The sequence below is a fragment of the Lates calcarifer genome, linkage group LG21, assembly GCF_001640805.2.
Source record: "Lates calcarifer isolate ASB-BC8 linkage group LG21, TLL_Latcal_v3, whole genome shotgun sequence".
Lineage (NCBI taxonomy): Eukaryota > Metazoa > Chordata > Actinopteri > Centropomidae > Lates > Lates calcarifer.
In genome coordinates this window covers 17368133-17391223 of record NC_066853.1, presented here as the reverse complement: position 1 = coordinate 17391223, position 23091 = coordinate 17368133, and the positions used below count along the sequence as shown (strand labels likewise).

Sequence of the window (23091 nt, the reverse complement as noted above, 5' to 3'; positions counted from 1 at the left end):
TCTCATTCCATCTTCACTGACCCAAAGCAAGGGGTTTACCATAACACAGTATAAGTGTATTACTTGAAATCACTTCCTTTTGTCAGATGTAGCTGCTAGAGAGAAAATAGGGGTGGAATCGAGGGTGTGATAATGTGTTGAAAGGTTACCAAGGTAGACTTGGTAATTAGCCCCTGCAGGTCTAACATCATTAATCCATACCTTCTAATTAATGTGGGTTCTGTGACGCCAGGGGGACTCCACATTATTCAACTCTAAATATATAAACTGCCTGTGTGCTAGAGTGCTAGCTCTCTCTGAGATCACCTCTGACATAGCCACTATTTCATAGGAGGAACCCACAGGCTTTTTTTAGCACATTATAACAAATGAATTTGCTCATGTAAATGGAATTCATCACAGTATTAGCATCCAGAGTGAAGCTAGCGAAAAGATTATTAAAGGATTGTCTTCTCTGATTATCTGTTCTTAAGATTTAGATGCTCTTCACTCTGTTTACACCTCATATGAATATCATGTGATGCTTTTAGTAACATACAGTATTTGAAATTCACCTTTTATTGTGCCCCATACTGCACATAATGAAGTATTTATCTGAACCACACTGAGTCAATAGGCAAGAGTCTCACCACCAAGCTGTACCACAGACTCTAGAGTAGTGTATAAAAATAAGGCTACCCAGGCAGTAACTGGAAACTGCTTAGCATCCCTCTGCCACATCAATGAAACTAGAAAGCACTACTCAGCTGTTCTTTCCCTGCTTCCTGGAAATACAGGATATGGTCATTGTTCTGTGGTGCAATTACAAGACCTGCAGAGAAAATAGTCTACTTTATGATAGATACCCACATCCACCCCCAGTGCATTTTATGATCAGTGCTGTCACTCAGTTTATTTTATAGTCGGACGCCATATGTGAACACCATCATCCATCTGAACTCTGATACCGGATGTGTTCACATTTTTTTGTCTTTGTTCCACAGTGCTCACAGACAGACCACCTCCCATTATTCGCCAAGGCCCATCCAATCAGACTCTTGGGGTGGACAGTCTGGCACTGTTGAAGTGCCAGGCATCAGGAGACCCCATCCCTTCCATCAGCTGGCTGAAGGATGGGGTCAGTCTGCTGGGAAAGGACCCCCGCATGTCTCTGCAGGAGCTTGGCAGCCTGCAGATCAAAAATATCAAGGTAAAAGATTTTATTGGTGTTTTGGTCTCCTTTTTTTCTGAGCTTCACATTTAATTACCACTCTATATTCTCAAAGTTGTCACTTGTCCTTATGTATCTTGATTTAATTCATGTTTACTCAGTGATATGTATTTATGGAAAGAGGTGCCATAATGCCTTGAAGAGATGGCCAGCATTGATTTTTTTTTTTATTTTAATTGTTTAGTGCCACTTAGTGGTACGGCAGCTCCAAGAGGGCTCAGCTGTGGAAGGTTGAATGGACTCCAGCTGTAGAATAGAAACATGTATGCACTTAAAGATATATACACATGTGTGTGCACATACTCATTTAGACTAGATTAAATTTAAAAAGCTCACATCTTCTTTTCCGCACTCAGAGGCCTCAGTGGAATATCTATTACGCTTGACAAAGCTGCCGACCACTGACATGTTATTTAATAAATGGAAGGAAGGCACATGGACAAAAACCAACAAACAACCTAAGTTCCTAAGAGGGATGGAGAGTCAAGCCAGCTGTCATCGGTCCAGGGGGTTCCAGCAGCCCACCCTAAATTAATTAGCCTGGCTTTGTTGTGGTCTGCAGGACAGTGGGGAAATAACGCAGGGGAGTAGAAAAGTGATGGAAGGGTGGTGAGTAGGAAATGGAATTCATTAGGAAATTAGTGTCAGCACTTTGAGGCACTCATATATGGCACACTATTTGGCCAGCATAGGGCTATCTCATGAAGTCACCCTGTCACTTTTAAGCGTTTCAGCGATCACATGTATTCAGTCGGTGCAGAATGTGTGAAATGAAATGGTCCTTTCACTAAAAGTGTCAGAAGTGGAGTCATTAAGCTGTCTCTCTGTGTGTATTTGTTTTTATTGATGCATGTATGAGTATTCTGCTGTCTATTAGCTTTCAGACTCTGGGATCTACACATGTGTGGCTACCAGCTCCAGCGGTGAAACATCATGGAGTGCTTTTTTGGAAGTCAAAGGTACAAGATGGCGTAATGATTCCATGTATTTTATGTTTTTCAACTTGTCTTCTAGAGTTTTCATTAGAGAAAGTGGCTTTTTTCTGTCTCCTTCTCTCCATCCATTCAGAATCAGGTGGAGTGATGGTCACGAAGAACCATGATGAGAATGAGCTTCCAGGCCCACCATCTAAACCTCAGGTCACTGATGTCACCAAGAACAGTGTGTCCCTGTCATGGCAGCCTGGGATGGCTGGAGCATCGCCTGTCTCCTCCTTTGTCATTGAAGCTTTCAGGTATGTTATAGCAGTAAGTTCCATCCTCCACTCACTGTGGCCAGTTGCCTTGGTATGTTACAGATCACAGGTATGAATATAATATTTCTCTCTGTTCTTCTTTGCATTGTTTTTTTATTTATTTTACATGCACTACACTGTGTCACCTACATGTCACAGGAAAATATGGTTTGATAACCTTCTTCTTCCCTTCAATTACAGTCAATCCGTGAGCAACAGCTGGCAAACGGTAGCAGATCATGTGAAAACCACCCAGTTTACTGTCAAAGGTCTCCGTCCCAACACCATCTACCTGTTCATGGTGCGGGCAGTCAACACCCAGGGTCTGAGTGATCCAAGCCCTATGTCTGATCCTGTCAGAACACAAGGTAACTCACATGAACATTAATATGAAAAGAATTGAATTATATTGACTGAATAAATGTATGGTTATTTCAGAACATGTCATAATCACTGTCACTGTCGGTATGTAGTTTTCTTTTTTGCTGAGTATAATTTTTGTTTCTACTGTGTGGCTAAGGTCACTGTGCGCCCCTTCAAAGTGTGATACTTATCAGCCCCTCTCAGCAATCTGCAGTGAATAGCTCAACTGAAACACTGCAGAATTTTCCAGAGGTCAAATTCTCCATGTCAGGCCAGCTCATTAAGGCTACACTTAAGCAATTATGCAAAGTAACCATGTCTACTTTTGGAAGGCCTAACTGAGTTAGTGCTATCCCTGCTATGTTAATGATCATAACAGGAGAAAATGACTGCCTCCAAACCCAAAGAAGATTTGATTACGGTACCGGACAGACCACAGTCTCCGGATTACATTGATATGATAAGTCCCCGGCAAAAAAAAAAAAGAAAGAAAAAAGAAAAAGCAACTTGTGGCCAAGTACTGTCAAATGCAAGCCAAGAGTGTGGTTTGAAAAAAAAAGTGCAGTCAGTTTGAATTGCACCATATCTCTCTCATGCGGAGGTGAAGGTCTTGAGATGATATATAGATGTGTTTATTGACAATGGCATGCATTGATGACAAATTGATTTTTCGCTTCTTTCTAACTGTGTTTGGCCTGTCTTGCCCTATTAGTGTGGCCTTTGATATATGACTGTGTTGGATCGTCTGAATGATGCTTTTTTGGAAATATAATTTCCTCTCACAAGTTTTTTTGCTTTCCTTTCAGTAAATAACTCAAAATGTGGCTTGCTTCAGCCACACTCAATATCTCATGCGCTGAAGTTTTTTATTTCTTGTAACTTGAAACAAATGCATGTGCAAAATGGGAAATGAGCCGGAAAATTGTGTCATAGTGTCCATCTTCCATCCAGTATGTCTGGGGTTGTGTGTTCAGAGTTCATTAGGTGATGTGACTGTTCAGACAACCAAGTGGGACAGGTTTTATTTTATCATGAGCCCTCTCTGTCTCTTTTTCTTTTTTCCTCATATTTCTTTCTTGCTCTTTCATAGATATAAGTCCTCCAGCTCAGGGTGTCGACCACAGGCACGTACAGAAGGAGCTTGGCGAGGTCATAGTTCGGTTGCACAACCCAGTTGTCCTGAGTCCCACAACCATTCAGGTCACATGGACAGTAAGTGCAGCTTTTCATTTTGCATGGAGAATGCAGAAACTATATTTAACTTTCAGGAAATACATCACTTTCATTTGATCAGCTCAAGTCTTTACACTGGAGGAACTTATAGTAGATAAAAGCTTAGATGCACTGTAGCTATAGATGTACAGTCTCCCTGCATTCTTTTACATCTTTGATTTTGCAAAACTGAGTCATAAAGTCAAGATAGTTGATGTTAATATAAGATCCTTCTTTGAAGCCAAAACGGTGCTCCTTGAGGCCACCCTATGTTTTATGTCAGGAAATTTTAGTCAGGTTCTTCCCTGAAGCTTTGAAATATTGTAATTGGTCAGTTAAAAGTAACTGAACATCAAAGCACCTTTTAACTACGTAAAAAAGAGATGTCAGAGACATCTGGTTGTTCATCAATCTCCCATATGTCTTCAGCTGCTTTCCCCTTTAAACAAAGACTTCACATAGATAAAATAAGATTGAAATTAATGTTTTTGGTGTAACTGTATTTTGGGAACATGATTTTTCCTGTTTTCCTACCACCATTAGATAATGCATTAATCTTCTTTTACACTAATACATGGAAAAAATACAAACACACATCTGCTCTTCCACCATACTTGTGCACATTTTGTGGTGCCTCCCACAAGATCAGCGATGTCCTAAAAGTAGACAGTTTTATTAAATGTGAAAAATGTGCATGTACAGCCTTGGATAAAATGTGTTTTTAATTGTATGGTAATGAGGACAAAAAGACTATTTTTATTCTTCAAAGTGAAGGTGTTCATATAAAATATGTGCTTCTATAAATCACTCAGATGCAGGTATTTACAGTATACACCCTTCACTTAGTGGCATGAGGTTTGTGTTTCCATTTTCAAATGAACCACATTAGCAGTTTTCCTGGAGACATGTTTATTGACCTCTATAATAAGTCTCACCCCAAGACTTGGTGACTAATTTAATGCTAAAACATTGCTTTATGATTGTAATGTACAATCAACACAAAACATGGCTACCTAATCAATCAGGGGCCCTTTCAGTAAACAGAGGGGCCACTCTCAGAGAGCTTTTATATTCCCAAATCATTCCATTAATAAAAGTCACACACCAAGCAGGGAATCCATTTTGCTGATTTACTTGGGCTACACTGGCGAAAAACAGCTGCTTAATATCCCACTTGAAAGCCCTGCTCACTTCTTCTACTGTTAACAAGCCATTACAATGAGTTATGCACCCGCTCCTCCTCTGCATAAATTCAGCTTTTTCTGTCTGGCTAAATGGGCCCAAGTTTTAAGGGAGGGGTCCTTTGTGGGTTGCAGGGGGGCTATCACACTTTCAGTCTCTCCATCTTTTCTATGGGACAGATCTTCTGGTATCACCTCCGCTGTGTATTTTCTTCATGTCCCCTGAGTGACTGCATTTGCTGCTGCATGACATTCTCATACACACAGCCCATATTATATGTGGTGGGATCTGCTTCCCAGTGTCACCTCTTAGTATTTATAATACATATGAGACATGCATATGTCCTTTAAGGTGGCATTATGGAAAGTCTTTTTAATGGAGCACTTTGGGCTGGGAGCTGTGTGTATGAGGTAATGTCAGGGTGTTAATTGAGCTAAGTGTGTCATAGCTGGTGATAAAAGGCCCATTAAATGAGTAACAGCCTCTAAAGTGTCATGCATGCAATCCTGTGAGGAAAAAATACATTGCAGAAAAACATCCTTTTGTATTATCTAGTGGCTGGCCCAGATAACATCTACCAGTCTCCTCTACACAGTTCTTTTTGTGCTGAAATACAACAGTAATCATGTTTTCATTCACTTTCTCAGGTGGATCGTCAGTCCCAGTTCATCCAGGGTTACAGAGTTCTGTACAGGCAGACATCAGGGCTGCCCTCACCAGGACCCTGGCAGACGCAGGATGTGAAGGTTCCTTCTGAGCGCAGTGTCATCCTCTCTGCACTCAAGAAGGGAATTGTGTATGAGATCAAGGTTCGGCCTTATTTCAACGAGTTTCAAGGCATGGACAGTGAATCCAGGACGGCGAGGACAACTGAGGAAGGTACGAGGAGGGATCAGTTTCTGAGTATCTGTAGATTATATCAGGAGCGATACAACATAGTGAGTCAAACTATTGTGAGTCTGCACAAATATGGGATGATGGGTGACACATGACTTAGTAGGCTGCTTTCAAGTTGACTTTTGTCATAATATCACAGAGGCTACTTCCCCTCCCTTTGATACGAAGAGCTGAGGGCATATAAGAGAATGCATGTGTATGTGCATGCATGTGTGTGCCTGTCTGTCTGACCTTCCTGTTGTGCTTTTTTTGTTTATGATTGGTGGTGTTAGTGCCAACCTTCTTCTAATCCATCACCCAGCAGCCACAGGCCTGAGCTGTGATTAGACACAGCACACACTTCCTCCTGCGAAGATGATCTGTCGCCCAAAGCTTGATTCATACAGGCTCTGACAAGGCCACAGAGCAGTGTGGCACAATATGACACAGACACACACACAGGTCTGATGTTTGGATGAATTTACTATTTTGACCTATACCAAAACAGAAATGCATCCATAGCATTGCACCAGCCTTGCTTCAACCTTCAAGTCTAATAACTGTAATTAAATGATGACGTGATCTGAAGTAAAAACACACAGTCCCACACACAACACAAAAAGACAAATACTGACTCTTTATACTGGAGACAAAGCCCATCTTGCCACAACATATTCAGGCCTGAATGTATAAGAGACAGTTCACATCCTGTTGGGGTGACAGGCCCATTTATTTTCCCTTTCTCAAAGGGACCATATCTGCTGTGGCCAGCCAGTGTACTCACTGCTGTAGTGGAACTGCCATCACATTGCAGCTGTCCCCAACACACTAACATATACACACACACACACATACAGTAAACCCATACATGCTGCCACACCTCCTCTCCCTAAGGCCTCCAGAACCTGCATGTCACAGCTATTACCAATGCTGATAACACCCCCTGCTCTTGCTCTATCTGCATCCCAGTCCCTCAGCGAGCTCGGCCACTTTCTATTTCTGTCACAAGCCTGCTGCTATACCTGGTCGTAGCTGATACACTGTCAAACACACGGCCGTGGGCTCCTCAGAGACCTTGGGACTACTGAGAAGGGCAGCCAGATGGATAGATAAGTCTAGTTCAGAGGGTGATTAAACTTAGGTTGTCCATTAGCTAACATAATAGAGAAGCCCCAGAACAGATCCAGCCGGATGCAGGGTTACAGTATGTTCAGCGCTCAAATGCTGTGTCCATTTATTTAGGCTCCCTCCTCCTTTTTTACACATTCTCTCACTCTCCATCTGGACAGTCATGTCATGACTGATAAATGAACTCTGGTTGCCATCTGATTCCCACTGAATGATTGTCTAAGACATCACTAAGGAGCCCCGTCATTTATGCAAAATAATGCTTATTTGGGTGGAAGGGAAAACAGTAATGTTTGTATAAAATGCTCATTTGTAGCGGACTAATCTTCATCCATACTGATTGGTCTCTCTGTGGAATGTCCATAGCTTTCCTCTCACACCACCCACTGCTTTCATTAGCTATTGACTATGTTTTTTTGATATGGGTAAGATATGTTTGTATTCCTTCATCATGCAACACAGCACTGTGTGTATGCATGAGAGACAGGGGGTCACATTCCTGCCTGCCATACATCACTCTGCTAATGGCTCTATTAGCACAGGCTCCGAGGACTCTAATGAAAAATGTGTATTGTTTAGCTCAAATATGCATGATAATAAGCTGCTAAATCATTCATAACATTAACTTTGAACGACATTGTCTCTGATGGCTGCCACGCACCAATCCACCACTTTGCCCTGAGCATGATGGTTGATCAGATGCTCCCTTGGTAGATTGTTTCTAATCTGGCCAAGGTGTTGGGTTCATCATTGGACCCATTCATCTTCCACCATGCCAGGGCCTTCTGGCTCTCTGGGGGACTGTGTGGCCAATCGCACTGAGGGATGAGCACAGATTTACAGGGTGACATGTGCCATTTTGGATGGAGGCAAGGTGAGGGAGAGGCAGCCCAGGAGTAATTGACCTGTCAGTATTCTGCTGTGGTGCTGTTCCCCTGCCAGCCACTGCGGAAATGAGAAAACATTATTTTTAAAACGTTATTTCCAGTTGGGCCAACTGTTATTTATTTTTCCTCTGTTGCCCCTTGTGGGGTCAGAAGATTGCCGCCATCAGAATAACAACAGAGTGAGGTTTATGAAAGCTTAGACTTGTCTTGTTTCTATCCACTCTCTGTCTGGCTGTGGATAGAGCCGATTCATTTAGATGTGCTTCGCTCTGAAGCTTCACTCTGATCCTTACCTACTGGCTTTAGTTTCATCTGGCTGATCGATGGAATCAGTCAATATGTTTACTGAGACCTTGTTTCCTTTCCCTAAAATGTATTTTTTTCATATTTCCTTCTTGTCTGCGCTTCATCCTATAAGCTCGTTGACCCGCATGCCACCCTGACTCGGTCAGTGCTGGAGTCTTAGCTTCACTGAGAGCTCTTGCTGTACTGTGCCAGGACGTCATTCCACAAATCAATACCAGTATTCTCTGCGCAAATCCACCAGGTTGGAGCAGAGGATGAGATATTAAATCATAGTGAAATGTTAAAGATAGGCTATAGCCATGTCAGACCTGCCCCAGTCTTCATGTAAATCCCCCTCTAATGAGACATCTTGACAGCCTTCAGCCACCTGTGCCATCCCCCAAAGAATAACATTCCTTAGAAAAGTGTGTGTGTGTGTCTGTTTCTTGGTATAAGCGCTTGTATGTGCATATTTCTGAGCTCCTGTTCAAACACATACAGATGCTACAATACTGTGCATTGCAGTATTCTTAAATATTCTGACGCTTAAAGTGTAAAATAGTACATTTGATTGTTGACCTGCTTATTTTGTGCTTCCTCTTTTAGCTCCCAGTGCACCTCCCCAGCAGGTAACAGTTCTAACTGTGGGAAACCAGAATAGCACTTCCATAAGCATCTCCTGGGACCCTCCTCCACCAGACCACCAGAACGGCATCATCCAAGAATACAAGGTTTGTCCCAGCGAGTCAGCATGAATTCTTATTTAACTTACACAAAGCCAAATGGAATCAACTGCCTCTCTACCCCCCCTCTCTGCCTTGCCTAGATCTGGTGTCTCGGGAATGAGACACGTTTCCATGTAAATAAGACAGTGGATGCTGCCATACGCTCTGTGGTGGTGGGCGGGACTGCAAGTAGGAGTGGTGTACCGAGTGGAAGTAGCTGCCAGCACAAGTGCAGGGGTTGGAGTCAAGAGTGAACCTCAGTCTATCGTCATCGGTAAGATTGATTGATAAAAAGCATTCACAGCTTTTCTACACCCACTTTAAGTTTTTCCCCATGTTAACATTAGTGTTCACAAAAAACAACACTGTACTGAAGTGTTAGGGGAGGATTTCAGCAAAGAAAAAAAAATTCCAAACGAATAATGTTGTTGAAATACTGCTATTTTGAAATGTGGCCTGACCACATATGATTTATGTGGAGCTGAGGCAGATTGTGCCTGTTTTGACCCATAACTGATGGCTTGGCCTGTAGCATGTTCTTATTTCCCCAGTGTCACTCACATAATCCATCTCCCACAGCAGAGCCCCAAGCTTGTACATATAATATGTTGTGTGTTTGCAAGTCTGCAGATGCGCGAATGGGTGTGTGTTCGTGTGGTTACACAGTAATGTGAAGATGAAGAGCTTTTGTGCAACTTTGCATGCATGCACATGTAATATGTAACTTTTTGTCTTTATGAGTGCGTATTTGTTCCTGGTGATGTGTGGGAACGTTTGCTTGTGCTCTCAGTCTTATCATGCTTCAAGAAATAGTGTCAAGCAGACTAGTCAGGGTGAGCTGCGATTGGAGATCAATACAGATCAGGATCCTCTCCTCTCATTTCATATGGTGTGTTTTACCAGCAATGGAGTGAATTAGGGGCTGAGCTAAGCAAACAACCTTCTCACCTGGGGGTTTGTTATAAGCTTTTAGGCTTTGTCTTTTTCAGTCTGCACATTATATTTCACTGCACATCCTTTAGATCTATGTCCTGCTCCCTTGGTCAATATCTGCTGAAATTCATCAGCCCTACTTTCTTTGAGCTTAATCTAACCCTACCCCCGTCTTGATGTATCTATAGGTGTTATTTTCTACAGAGTGAGAAAGTGGAACATTCTCAGGCCCTTCAGTATCACATTGACAATTGTGTTAACTTTCACCTTGAAACAGCAAATCATGTTATGTCCTGTTTCTCTCCAGTAACTATCCACCCAGCATCACAATAATGTTGCCTGTTTTTTTCTCTGTGCCCTCAGGTAAGGAGTTTCGGGACGTGATTATACATGGAAACCGGAACAACAGCATCACAGAGCAGATCACTGATGTGGTGAAACAGCCTGCTTTTATTGCCGGTATCGGAGGGGCCTGCTGGGTCATCCTCATGGGCTTCAGCATCTGGCTCTACTGGAGGAGAAAGAAGAGAAAGGGCCTGAGCAACTACGCAGGTTAGACTGATCATAGTTGGATATTAACACTGACATTCTGCTCTTGTGCCCTAACAAACATGGAAAATTCCTCTGCCTCTCAACAAATAATCATTTTGTTCTCTATCAAAGCAAGAATATTTTAGTACCACATCTTAATCAATACAGTTTTGATGAAATGTTGTAGAAGCTGCTAGCAGTGAGGCTCAGATGGCTTTGGAGTTTAAAGCTCAACAGGGAGACAGATGTCAGCGTGAATAATATCCAGAGGGCTTCCAGTTTTTGACTAATCCACCCACAGTGTTGGTTAATAGCCCAGGGTGGTCAAGTTGAGTGGGCAGACTGGACTCTCTTTTGGTCACTGAAGCTGGAGTTCGTCCAGCTCTCCTCCCACACACTGACCCTGACATCTTACTGAGTGACCCCCAGTCAATACAAGCAACCACCAAGTCCACATACACTGCCAAGGGTGAAAGATTTAATTAGAGAGAAGAAAATGGTAATGAACTGAAACACCATTGTGTATGCATTGCTCTCTGTGCAGCACAATATTGTAACACTAGTTGTTTTCTTATTAACAGGGAAAAATTCAAGAGAAGCACATATTTATGTAGATGTTTTTTTCTTATTATTATTTTTAGAAAGTCAAATAGAGCATGTCCAGTGACAGCTACTATAAGCTGGCTTGGTTAATTTGCTCTTCATTTCTCGTTACATATGTTTGTGTGTTTTCTTTGGTTTGTGCCACCGTCTCTACACCTCTGTGGTCTCTGAGCTGGCTGCTTTCCTGGCTGACGCTCTGCACACTGGGTGACGATGTGGTCTTACATTCTCTGACCCTCAGTATCTCTCTGCTTGACCCCGTCCCCAGGGTGCAGATACCCCCCCTAAAGCACCGCTTATCTCTGCAGGCTTTTAACGCACAACTTCTCTGTCTTCTTGTTTTGCAGTTCAGTCCTTCACCTTCACCCCTGCAGGTACTGTTCATTTGTCCTGTCTCCTCACCCCACCTCAACGCAGATTCATCTCCTGCCCGCTTATAGTTTCTATGCTTGTATTGTCAGATTGATGGTCATGGCCAGTGCAAATCCAAACCCCATACTCATGAAGGCAATTAAACCCACCAGAGATACAAATTTACAAGTCAAAGAAATCTGCATTTGTTATTGGCCATGACCAAGGCTCCACAAACTTCAACTCTTATCCCTGCCCAACCTACAGCCTTATCTACATATTGTGTTGTATTTGTGTGTATGTCTGTTTTTGAATGAAGTTTCATCCTGTCTTCCCTTGTGGCAGTCGTGCAGTGCAGGGTGAGACTGCCCATTTTCCTCTTCCTCAAATAATCATATTCCTCAAATCATTTAGTGTTTATAGGTGTCAGTTAGGCAGCTGGGTGGTGTATTGATTTATTTTTTTCCTTTCCCCTCTGTTTAGTTTTAGTGTTCTCGTGACAATTTCCCCCTCTACTGTGACTATACATATTTTGCTACCTTGGTTGAATTTCTTTTGCTTACTATCAAACTACCACCATTTTGATGGGTGTAACAGTGTTATATGTCACCATCAGTCATTCTTCTGTGGATGGAGCGGACTGAGAGAAGAGTAGCCCATCAAAGACACAGAGTAGTTGGATGTAAAGAGGAAGTTTTTAAAAAAGTAAATTGAGGGAAGACATTACAGAATAACTGAAAATGATGTCCAGAGGCCTCTGTACTGCACAGCAACTGTGTAACTGATAATTGTTTTACAATGAGTCAGGGGTCAGCACAGTGCTCTTCTCTCGGTTTCCTGGGTTTAGTGACAGCCCTAACTAATACAATTTTTTGGTAAAACACACATATAGCTATGTGGTCCCTGTAGAACCTGCAACCAAAAAAAACCCAATTTACTCTAGCCTTTCCACAGCAGCTGTAACAACAGATGATGAAACACATTAATATGTTAGTGAAACCTGTCTGGTTTTAAATTGGAAGCACACCTCAGAGAATCCAGAGAGGAATCACGTTAATTCACTAAAATAGTTCTGAGTGCTAGGCACACAACAAGGTCAAATATAGCAGCACTTATAGAGTTTGGTGAGGTGATATTTAGAACATGAGCCAGAGCATAGCTCAAGAGTCTTACAGTGCTGCTCTTCTCTGTATTGACAATTAGTTGATGTATCGAGAGTGTCCTGTCTCAGCCTCCTAAAGCTGTCAGTACAGGAGAGGTAAATCACTACACTGTTGAGGCGCACAGCCAGCAAGAAAGAGATTTGATGGAATTTTTATACGCTGATTATGTCCACCCCCCTTAATGCTTATTAAAGGGGATTAATCTGTATTCATATTGGAGAAAGTGCTTATCTGGAAGACAGAGGCGAGAAGCACAGCTATGCCGCCATGTCACTCTGGCTAACATTAAAGTATTCCACAGCAGCCTAGAAATGTGCCTGAGCACAGATAGGGACTTCAGAGGCCTTCCCGCTGCACAGTCTCCCCTCGCCTCCACCTCCTTCTTCTGTCAGTCCTCTCTCAAACGACAGAGAATTCTCTAATGCAAGTTTGTTGGTGGTGGAACAAAGCGAAATGGGTTTAGCTATGACGGAATAAAGAATGTCAAGTCTGTTTGGAGCTGTCAAAAAGCTATATTTTATTCAGACAGACCTGCATTGTTTGTTTTATCTGAGTAGAACTATTGTTACCAGTAAGCATTTTAATTCCACTTGTTGGTATTCAGTTGCTTAACCTTAATGCAGTAAATAAACTAAACTTTTCCAACATGAGTGCTAGACAAATTTTAAATTGTGCTTCTCTTGTTTAAAATTCCAAAATTCTGTTCCTGAGAGCGAAAACTGGATTAAGTAAGCTTAGGTAATGTTGATGATGCATTAAAATGTCTCGTTAGCAGCCTCTGTAATCTACTGTGGGAGTTTCCTCTCCTTGTCATCTGTGTTACAACGTCACCCACAGAAAAGCCCCCTCTCCTCACCCATGCCTGGGCTTGTTGTGGAATCAACCTGAATGAAACAGAAAAGAGAGGAGAAATGTTCAGCCTCCTTCTCTCTTTAATCTCCATCTGTGGAACAAATGAGCCAAATTACTAACAGCTCTCCTTCTCTCTCTTGAGTAAACCAGCTCTCTTTTTTCCTTCCTCTCCTTTTTTCTTGTTGGTATGAGGTGATTTCCAAAACTCTTGCTGCTTTTCTGTGTTTCCTGTGATCCATTGAAGTTCTCACATGCTTAGAACTCCTGATGCTGCTTTGTCATCATGGTCGTTGAACAGAGATGAAATAGATCCTTCACAGCCGTCTCTCACTTTGAGCCATGGAGTTTTACCAGCCGCTGACAAAGAGCGGCCCTTGTTATCTATACATCACTGTAATGGAACAGGCCACATGCATGGCTTGTGGGGAGCCTTCCTAGCTGAAGGATCAGTAACTCAGCCTCCATGCTTGTAGATAGAAAACTCAACGTGATTAATGAGCCCTCTGCCTTTTCTAATCATTTTTTGAAATTGAAATTTAATCACAAATCTGATAATAACTCAGCAGCAAAATAAGAAAGATGAAATGAAATTTTCCCCTCATCAAGCATCTTGTCCTTGAGGAGCACATGACGTCTCCACTTATGCAAAGCAAAGCAATATGCAACCCTGATCATTGGACTTTTTTTTAATTTTCATGAAAGGCATTGGACACAGAGGGACATCTTCATCCTTTAGTGAAACAATCAGCTACCTTACATAGCTGTTGAAGCGCAAGGGCAAACTGGACAATACTGACAAGACAATGTATCTTAAATCCTGGTTGTTTACTATATATACTAGAAAAACTTAATATCTGGTGTTGTCTTTTTTTTCCTCCATCTTTTTTCTCTTTCTTTCTTTTCTGACTTTAGTGACATTCCAGAGAGTCGATGGTGGTCTGATGAGCAATGGAAGGTGAGCGTTTTACTAGAAACAACATCCCACAACACCAAACTGACTGTATCAGTATTTAAGTGAAATTTAAAAAAAAAAAAAAAAAAAAAACATCTTCTCATCATTATTGTCTTTTACATGTCTTAACACATCCTCTACAGTCATGCATCAAGTCTACAGCAAGCTGCTCTTGATTCTAACACTGATAAATGACTGATAGATTGATAGACAACCGATACCTGTTTGTGTGCCCACCATGCAAACAGGCGTGCAAATATACATTTCTACCACATCTCCGTCCATGCATCGATAGATGAACTCATAAATCTCCTCAACAGAATTAACAGAAACAATTTAAGCAGAGAGTGCTTTTATTTTGTCATTTATCTTCCGCTGCTGGCTACAGGCAACCCAGAAGCCCTCTGGAGTGATAAATTTGCCTGTCACCTTGCGTGGGCGGCTGGGATCTGAGCACATGTAATAATGTAAAAATAATTACCCAGGGGAGAGGTGTGTGGAGGTACCCCACTTGCACCCCCATATAGCCTGCTTCCATTTCACTGTGTGTTAGTGAAAGAGAGAGGAGCTACAGAGAACAGGGCACATCTCAATGACACCAGTTACTGAGCCTTTGTGGGTATTCAAGAGACTCCCTTGAGAATCCCAGGCTTCTGTCTATCTACTGCTTATCGCACCTGACTAGGTAAAACCTCCAGATCTCAAACACTCAGTGAGAGACTGCCAACTAAACCTGACCCTGTGTGTCTTGGGTCTTTTGGGAATATGTGTGCTCTGCATTCTGGTTGCAGCATTTTTATATTTCTGATTATTTTATTTATTCATTTATTTATTTTTTTCCCACTTACTATGTGCATATGACTGGATGCCACAATGGACAATTTTGCCTATATTGTTCTGTGAGCTGCCAGCAGGCTCTCAATGAATTAGCCACGGCACTTGTCGTGCCTTTTCTCATCTACTTTCTGCAGCAGTGTTTTTCCTTCAATTTTCCACATAAGTGGTTCTGATTCTCAGTCCAGCAAATGGGATTTGAAATGTCTGTATTTGTGGTGCTCTATATTTGTCATATCTTTAGTCAGTAGCAGCAACTGCCACAATTTTCACAACACTGGAATAGGATGCAGTCTGGGGCTCCTATTCTAACATGAGCCTCTGATCCGTTAGTCACTCTAGTGCCATCAAATCCCAGATGTTGGCAACTTCCCCATCTGCCCTGAGAGTGAAAATGTGTAGCCGAGTATCAGATGAAGATGTGTTCATTTGTTACATGAGATGTTTATTGCATTAATTAGACAATAGCAAATGAAGCCACGTCTGTTTCCAGTTTCTCATTGGCTCCTGCCAAATTGCCCTGACTGAACAATTACACTTAATCGATCACAAAATAAATGATTCATGGAAGATGAATAGGCTGCAGATTGGTAGACCTGGACGATTTGACTTTGGCTGCTCAATTGAAATTGATAAAAGCCGATAAGGGCTCATTCCTTATCCCCCTGCCAATAGGGAGATGGTAATTAGGAGGTAGTAATAACTTCCTATCTCAGCACTGATCAATATTTTAGCAAAGCAGATTCACTCCTATAGGCAGGGAGAACTGCAGCTCTGCTGAGCATTGCTGTGAACAGGTTTCACCAACACTGTTGCTATGGAGATTCCTTTACATCCCAGGATCTGAATGCTAAATGACAGCATGTTCCATGAGAGTTAATCTAGAAAGTAATCTGGGTTTCCCATTGCTCTAAGTGTTAGCTAATGTCTAGACTTTTAATCCAAGTTCCATTCACTAGTCTGTGGGACCATAAACACCTGATTTATGAAGTTGCTTTGGAATTAATATCTCTCACTTGGCTTATTTATGGGAAGCTCAGTGTCAGGCATCTCAGGCTATATTTATGGTTTCCTACCCATCGCAAGTGACTGAAACGTCTAACAGGAAGAGGAAACGCTCCAAATCAAATTTTATCTGCCAAGGTTGCTATCCATCCAAGTTAGGTGTCAACTTTTCATTAGACATATGACCCAGTGTCCACCCCCCACTCGCTCCCCATTACCCCACCATTTCACACACACATGCACAGTCACACACACACATACTTATATATAACAGATATCCCCAGTAGAAATCAGTCTTATTCTAATTATCCTTAGCAGGACTACTGCTGTGTGATGAATACAAGGACGATGCAGCCATTTCCACTGTCAGCTCCTTGTCTTTCAAATGGTCTTTCTCTAGTGGGCTGGGGGAGGACTTGCTGGAGCACACAGGGCAAGTGAGACACAAAGGCATGGTCCTTGACTTTAGATAGTATACATTTGTGGTGTAGTCTTGCTGGAGTCTAGAACAGAGAACAATGTGCTCTCTCTTCCTCAGCTGCTTTTAGTCTGACAGATGCTAAGCGCACAAGAGTCAGGGAAGAAGGATAACAAGGGGAGGTGAAGGTGTGCGTGTGCGTGTGTGTGTGGGTGGGGGGGGGGTAAAGGGGGAAAAAAGGGTTAGGGAAAGATGGTATGGCGAGAGAGAATGATGGCGGTTTGGGAACACGGCAGCCAGAAACAGAGGTAGAAGGATGGGGAGAGATGTATTACCCTATAAAAGTGCATGTGTCTGATGCACAGCCATCAATTTGAATGACTTGTCTCCCCCGGGGGCCTGTTTTGGCATTCAGGAACCACAGCGAGGGCTCTTAGCCTGCCAGGGCCGTAGTTCATTTGGACTCCCCCCTCTGCGGAATAGCTACTATTTAGAACCCCACACCCATTACCTGTCCTTGTCCTCAGGGCTTGACTCTCTCCCAGTCCCTCAGAGCCAGCACGTCACCCCACTGGAGCTGAGACAAAAAGCCCCATCAGGCTGCCAGGCTGCTAACTACAGTGTTACGCAGCTTCTCAGAGTGCACATGTGTATCTGTAGTCTGCTACATACAGCACTGCCGGGCACTGACAGCAGGGTGCGTTTCTCAGAAGGCGATGCCATCCACTCCATCGTATGTGGCAGCTTGTCTGACCATTGCGGGGTGGGAAGAGTTCCCCTGCAAAATGCTTATAATATTTTTGTCAAAGGTCTTTTGACTGTGTGAAATATATATATTTTGTATCCTTCCTGTAGTGAATACACTAGTGATTACGGATTCTTAATTTTTAGGAATTTAATTAATTTCATAGATTGTCATTAGAAACAATTGGAGTATGATCCTTCAGTTGAACTGACACATAAACAAAGGCATTTAACTACATCTCTCGCTCTCATTTAACTCCATCTGTGTTACCCATGGTAACGAGCCTCAGACGTGATTGTACAGTAAAGTGGCCCTAATGGCCTCACAGCAGTCACCCATGACAGGTTAAAGTCTTAATGGCTGCTTTTTATGGTTCTCACCCCCTCAGGAGGGACACAACACCTGTTAAATGGAGCTGCCCTCTCCCATATGCAGGCATCCCACAAGTGGGTCGTGGCATCGTGGTGGGGCTAGGGCTGAGGTTTGACGTGTCATCAAATAAGATTTAGACTGTCTGGACATCACCACAAGGGGTTGATGGGAAAACACAGCAGAATGTACGAGATATTAATGAATAAGGAAACGTATACGTGCGGGTGTCGACGTGCGCTACACGTGTGTGCTGAGTGCAAATGCATGCATTAGTGTCTCCACAGTGTGCTTTTGCATTAATAACTCAGAGAATGTGACAAAGACACAGCAGGAGAAACAGAGAGATAAAGGGCTGTGTTTGCCTGAAGGAATTCCAACTTTGTGGGAGAGGAAATGTATCCGTACGGTCCTTCCCCCTATCTCAGAAGTGTTTCATTAGCTTCAGAGGCTTATGGCAAGCTTATCTCACACAAACACACATTCTTGTACACAGACTAACATTTAAACATATGTTTGATTTTCTGTCCTCACATTGTCTCACCGCTGATTGCTGTCATGTTTTTTATTCATTATTTCTAAATCCAGTAACATAATGCAGAATTTAACCATGCATAATAAGGAACTGGGAATGTTTCTTGTGCAAAAAAACTCTGCCGGTAATGTAATTTCACAGCCTGTGTTTAATGTAGTGTTTCATCTTGTGTTTCTGCTCAGCCGGCCGGGACTGTTGAATGCCAGTGACCCAGGCTACCCCTGGTTAGCGGACTCTTGGCCAGCCACCAGCCTGCCTGTCAACAGCAGCTCTGGGGGACCCAATGACCTGAGTAACTTTGGCCGAGGAGGTGAGTACCCTGGTGCTGTCCCAGGTGCTTTGAGAAAGAGACTGTAAGAGATGAAAGATGATGACCTGCCTTCCTTTTTGTTCTACAAGAGCTCCTGTTGTTCATCATGTACATATATGCATGCGAGATATATACATATATGCATATTGCATTTGTGTTTGGTTATACATTTATATATCACATGAGAGGACAGCTGGAGCATTAACAATGGGGCCTCCACTGTCATCAGGCTGAGTAATTGCAAATAGTCCAGCTTGGTGTCATAACCCATACCTCAGAGCAAGAGAATGTGTGGGGAGAGACGGGCAGAGAAGGCAGAGGAGCAGGGGGTGGATGGGTGTTTGAAAGGATGGTCTTGAGCAGCCAGTCGTGAAGGACAGGCGCAGCTTGACTGGCGCAGATGCGGACACTTCCGCCATGCCTCTACATCATCTCCCCTTCACTGGGCATGCAAACCATGCACTATGGAGAGAGTCTGCCTGCTCTTTCCATAGCACTCTCTCTCCCTCCCTCCCCTCCTCTGTCATCTCACACACACACACATGCAGAGCAGCAGCATTATCCCTCATGTATATGAACAGAGAAGGGAGGAGAGTGAAATATCCACACATGTGCAGGAGAACAGGGCACCTCAGCTCGGAGGCTGTGGGTTAGAATACATGAATAACTGAATGAATGGGATGAATGATTTTTTTCAATGAGATTAAACTGTTAAGTGCTGTTTTTTAAGATGTGAACTGACCTGAAAGCACCAAGACTGTAATTCTATAAGACTCAAGGACCATGTGCACTTGAATCTCAGGTCACTCAGATTCAAGTTCTCTTTATCTGCCATTAAAATTGTTTAAATACTGAATGGCTCCAGGTGACATGAACGTTATTTTTAGAGGGCACTTTTCTTATATTCTCCCTCCATTCCCCTTACCCAGATCTCCCCACTGGTCAAGGGGATAAAACAGGCACCATGCTCTCTGATGGAGCCATCTACAGCAGCATAGACTTCACCACCAAAGCCAACTACAACAGCCCAGGCCAAACATCCCAGGCCACTCCCTATGCCACCACTCAGATTCTTCACTCCAGCAGCATCCATGAGCTGGCTGTGGACTTGCCGGAGGCCCAGTGGAAGGCCTCACTCCAAGCTAAGCAGGAGATGGCCAACCTGGGCTACTCCCTGCCCGACAAGAATTCCTGCAACAACAGTAAGTTGCCCTGAGAAAGTGAGGGTGCCAGTAGCAATTTTTGAAGGTATTGTTGCCCTTGTGTGTGTGAGGTTTAGCAAGTTTTTATACATGATAGTGTGTCAGCTGGAGCCTTTATTGTAACCTTGTGATGTCAAAAACAAAGTCAGTTAACCAAGATCACAAACACAAGTTTACTGTTGTAAAAAACACCTTTTGATATTCAGACTTTTCCATGGAAAGTCTCGGAAGCCTTCCTGACCTGACCGCGGTTAGGGAAGGTTGTCTTAAAAAGAGTAATTTTTCCCCCAGCGGACATTATCTTGGTTACTCTCCAAGGTTGAATAAACATCTCTTGAAGGAGTTGAAGGAGTAGTGCAGTTAAGTCATCCATCCATTTTCTTGCTGGGTTTTCATGACGGTACCACCCCGCCTTCAGTTTCAGAGTAATTGCCAATCCATTTTTGCTTGACTAATGTTTAAGAAAATAATCCAAATTAATTACTGTGGATTTGATATGGGATTGGAGTTTCATGCTTAAGGTATGACAAGCTGTCCTTGGCTGTATTGTAACACATATTTATGATCTCATTTTCCAACAGTCTAAAACAGATTAATCATATAATTTACATAGTACCTCTAATGCAATGAATCCTTAAAAATACTTTTCTTACCCTCCCTGGCATCTTTTAAGAAGTATGATCACATATTATCATGATTATATCTTGCTGACAGGGGACAAATATTGAATTGAAACGCTATGTTTTGTCAGACCAATAACAAATCAAATTTGTCCAGCAAATGTATTGTCTGTTTCCTACAAATCTGGAAGGGAATGAAATGTTGAATAAGAGCAGCTTGTTGAATGTATGAATCCTGAATATATCCTGCTTGCTTGTTGCTCTAACTGCATGTTTGCATGTGCTTGTGCTAACTGCCAATCACCTGACACCACTGTGGTTTTTGCCCTTTAACCCCCACTGTAGCCCTCCTTTTCATTCCTGACTACCGATTGGCCGAAGGATTGTCTAATAGAATACCACACAACCAATCACAAGATTTCAGCACCACCAGCTCTCACAACAGCTCAGAGCGAAGCGGCAGTCTCTCAGGTTGGTTTACGCAGCAGAGAACTTTATAAAGTAAACTGGGAAACTCTCTGGGGCTCTGCCGCTTGACTTTATGATTGACAGATGTCTTAATTGCTTCATTGATCAGTTATTTGCATGTAAAAACCTGACATCGAATAAATTTTTTATTAGTCCCTCTCCCTCAGCAGAGATGCTTTGTTCACTCAGCTCCCCCTGCATACAGTTAATTAAATGTGAAGGCTTTGCTGTTGTTTTTTTAGTTACATGAGGTTTGAGTGTAATGGTTATTGCTATATGTTGCCATGTTGTGACATAGGATACGAGTTGGACAAGAGTTACTGGAGCATGAAGAAGCAGGACATTTAAATCACAAAGAAAGAATAGTACTATGATCTCCTGACAGAATATGGCTGCTAGTGCTAATGCTGGGTTTCTGCCATCACTGCCGGTCCTTATAAAGGCTTTGTCTCTCACTGTGTCTGAGAAGCTGCGAATAGGGGTAGGGGGAGTCTTTCAGACATAGTGGACTATACACACACACACACACACCATTAGAGATGCTTGGCTGGGTAAAGTGGCAAAAATACCTCCCTTTTTCCCTCTTCCCCTAATGGTTACCGACTACACTAAAACCCATGTTCAGAGAATTACAATGTCATTTATAGGACACCAAGGCAGCCCTCTGCCTGCCTCCCCTCCACTCTCCTCTTTTATCTAGTTACAAGCCACTGCCTTAACTGGTCTCTAATTCAGTGCTTTGGTACACAGTTGGCTGGGAAGAAGGATGTGAAGTGGCCATGCCTTACAGGCAGATTCTTCCCATAGCCACACAGGTTACTGATGGCTCTTACTGGGCTTAGCACAGGCTCAATTATGATTTCATGAGACAAAGAGAAACATAGACAAAAGATACCATTTGTGCTTAACAGTAAATGCACAGTGTAAGCATAGAGTATATGTTTTAAAGGGATAGTTCAACATTGATACCAATCTCATATCTCTCTGTTAAATATTAAGATACAGTCAGCAGCCACTTAATTTAGCATAATGATTAGAAGCAGGGGGAAACACTTATCCTGGCTCTGTCCAAAAGTAACAAAATTTACCTACTAGCACATAGTCCTGCGTAAAACCACAGCTTTTACACGTGGGTTTTAAACAATGAAGATACAAGCTGTTTATTAGTGACTATGAGAGGTGCTGCTGAGCAGATTTTTTTTTTACGCTTAAGTTTACTTTTACTGGCTAAGTCTTAAGCTTTTAGTGAACAGATTAATATGAAAGTGGCATCAATCTTCATATCTAACTCTCTGCAAGAAGGCAAATGGCTGGATAGCACTTTGAGATTTGCCCTCAAATGTAAAGTGCTTTATAAATGAAATGAATTATTATTATTATTATTATTATTTCTCAAAATGTTTAACTATTTCTTTAAAGCACTGTGAGTTAAATAAAAAGAAATAATATTAATGCTTACCATATGTGGATATTGTGAAGGAGATAAGATTTTTTTGTTTGTTTTTAAGAAATCTCCTTGATCAATTTGCTTTCACTTACATAGTATCCCACAACAAAAGTAATCACAGGAATGTGTGCTGTATAATGCATAGGCTAGCACAGCCTTGTGCCTATTTTAATGAATTTATTAACATCATTGCGCGTGTTAATCCATCATAAAAGTGAATTAATTAACAGCAGCTATGATATTCATTAGAGTCATTGCTATATTTAATATGGATAAGGATCAAACTTAGTTTCTGACTGTACAGTATATGTCTTCTACATAATATAATATACTGTGTGTGTTGTATACTGACTAGTGCAACTTAGTGATGGAAATCTGAATCAGCACAAGCTGAGCTTTGATTCAACCAAAGTAAACTCAGCATTTGAAGAGGGGGAAAGTTGAAGTTATAGTGCCTTGCTCTCCCTCTAAGGAGATGGAAAGAATAATGAATGTCAGGTCTGAAGAAGGGGAGCAGGATGAAAAGGAACAGAAATAGAGCAGCTTTGTATGGCAGCATGGATCTCCACTGGGGACATGAAGCTGCTCATTAAAACCTTCCATAGTGTAGGGGAGAAGAGGTAGCTGGTGTATTCTCTGTTTTCTGTAGCT

General features: G+C 42.3%; 1 protein-coding gene across 1 annotated transcript in view; it reads left to right on the top strand.

Annotated features, from left to right (window-relative positions):
* The window catches only part of LOC108876044 (roundabout homolog 2-like), a 257671-nt gene that overhangs the window by 218472 nt on the left and 16108 nt on the right, over window positions 1–23091 (top strand). Inside the window, 13 exon segments of the mRNA XM_018665320.2 lie at window positions 984–1189; window positions 2088–2169; window positions 2279–2444; window positions 2646–2812; window positions 3898–4019; window positions 5849–6080; window positions 8984–9108; window positions 9204–9281; window positions 9283–9376; window positions 10399–10587; window positions 14448–14490; window positions 18576–18703; window positions 19633–19905. Of these exon segments, the coding sequence (XP_018520836.1) occupies window positions 984–1189; window positions 2088–2169; window positions 2279–2444; window positions 2646–2812; window positions 3898–4019; window positions 5849–6080; window positions 8984–9108; window positions 9204–9281; window positions 9283–9376; window positions 10399–10587; window positions 14448–14490; window positions 18576–18703; window positions 19633–19905 (1905 nt within the window).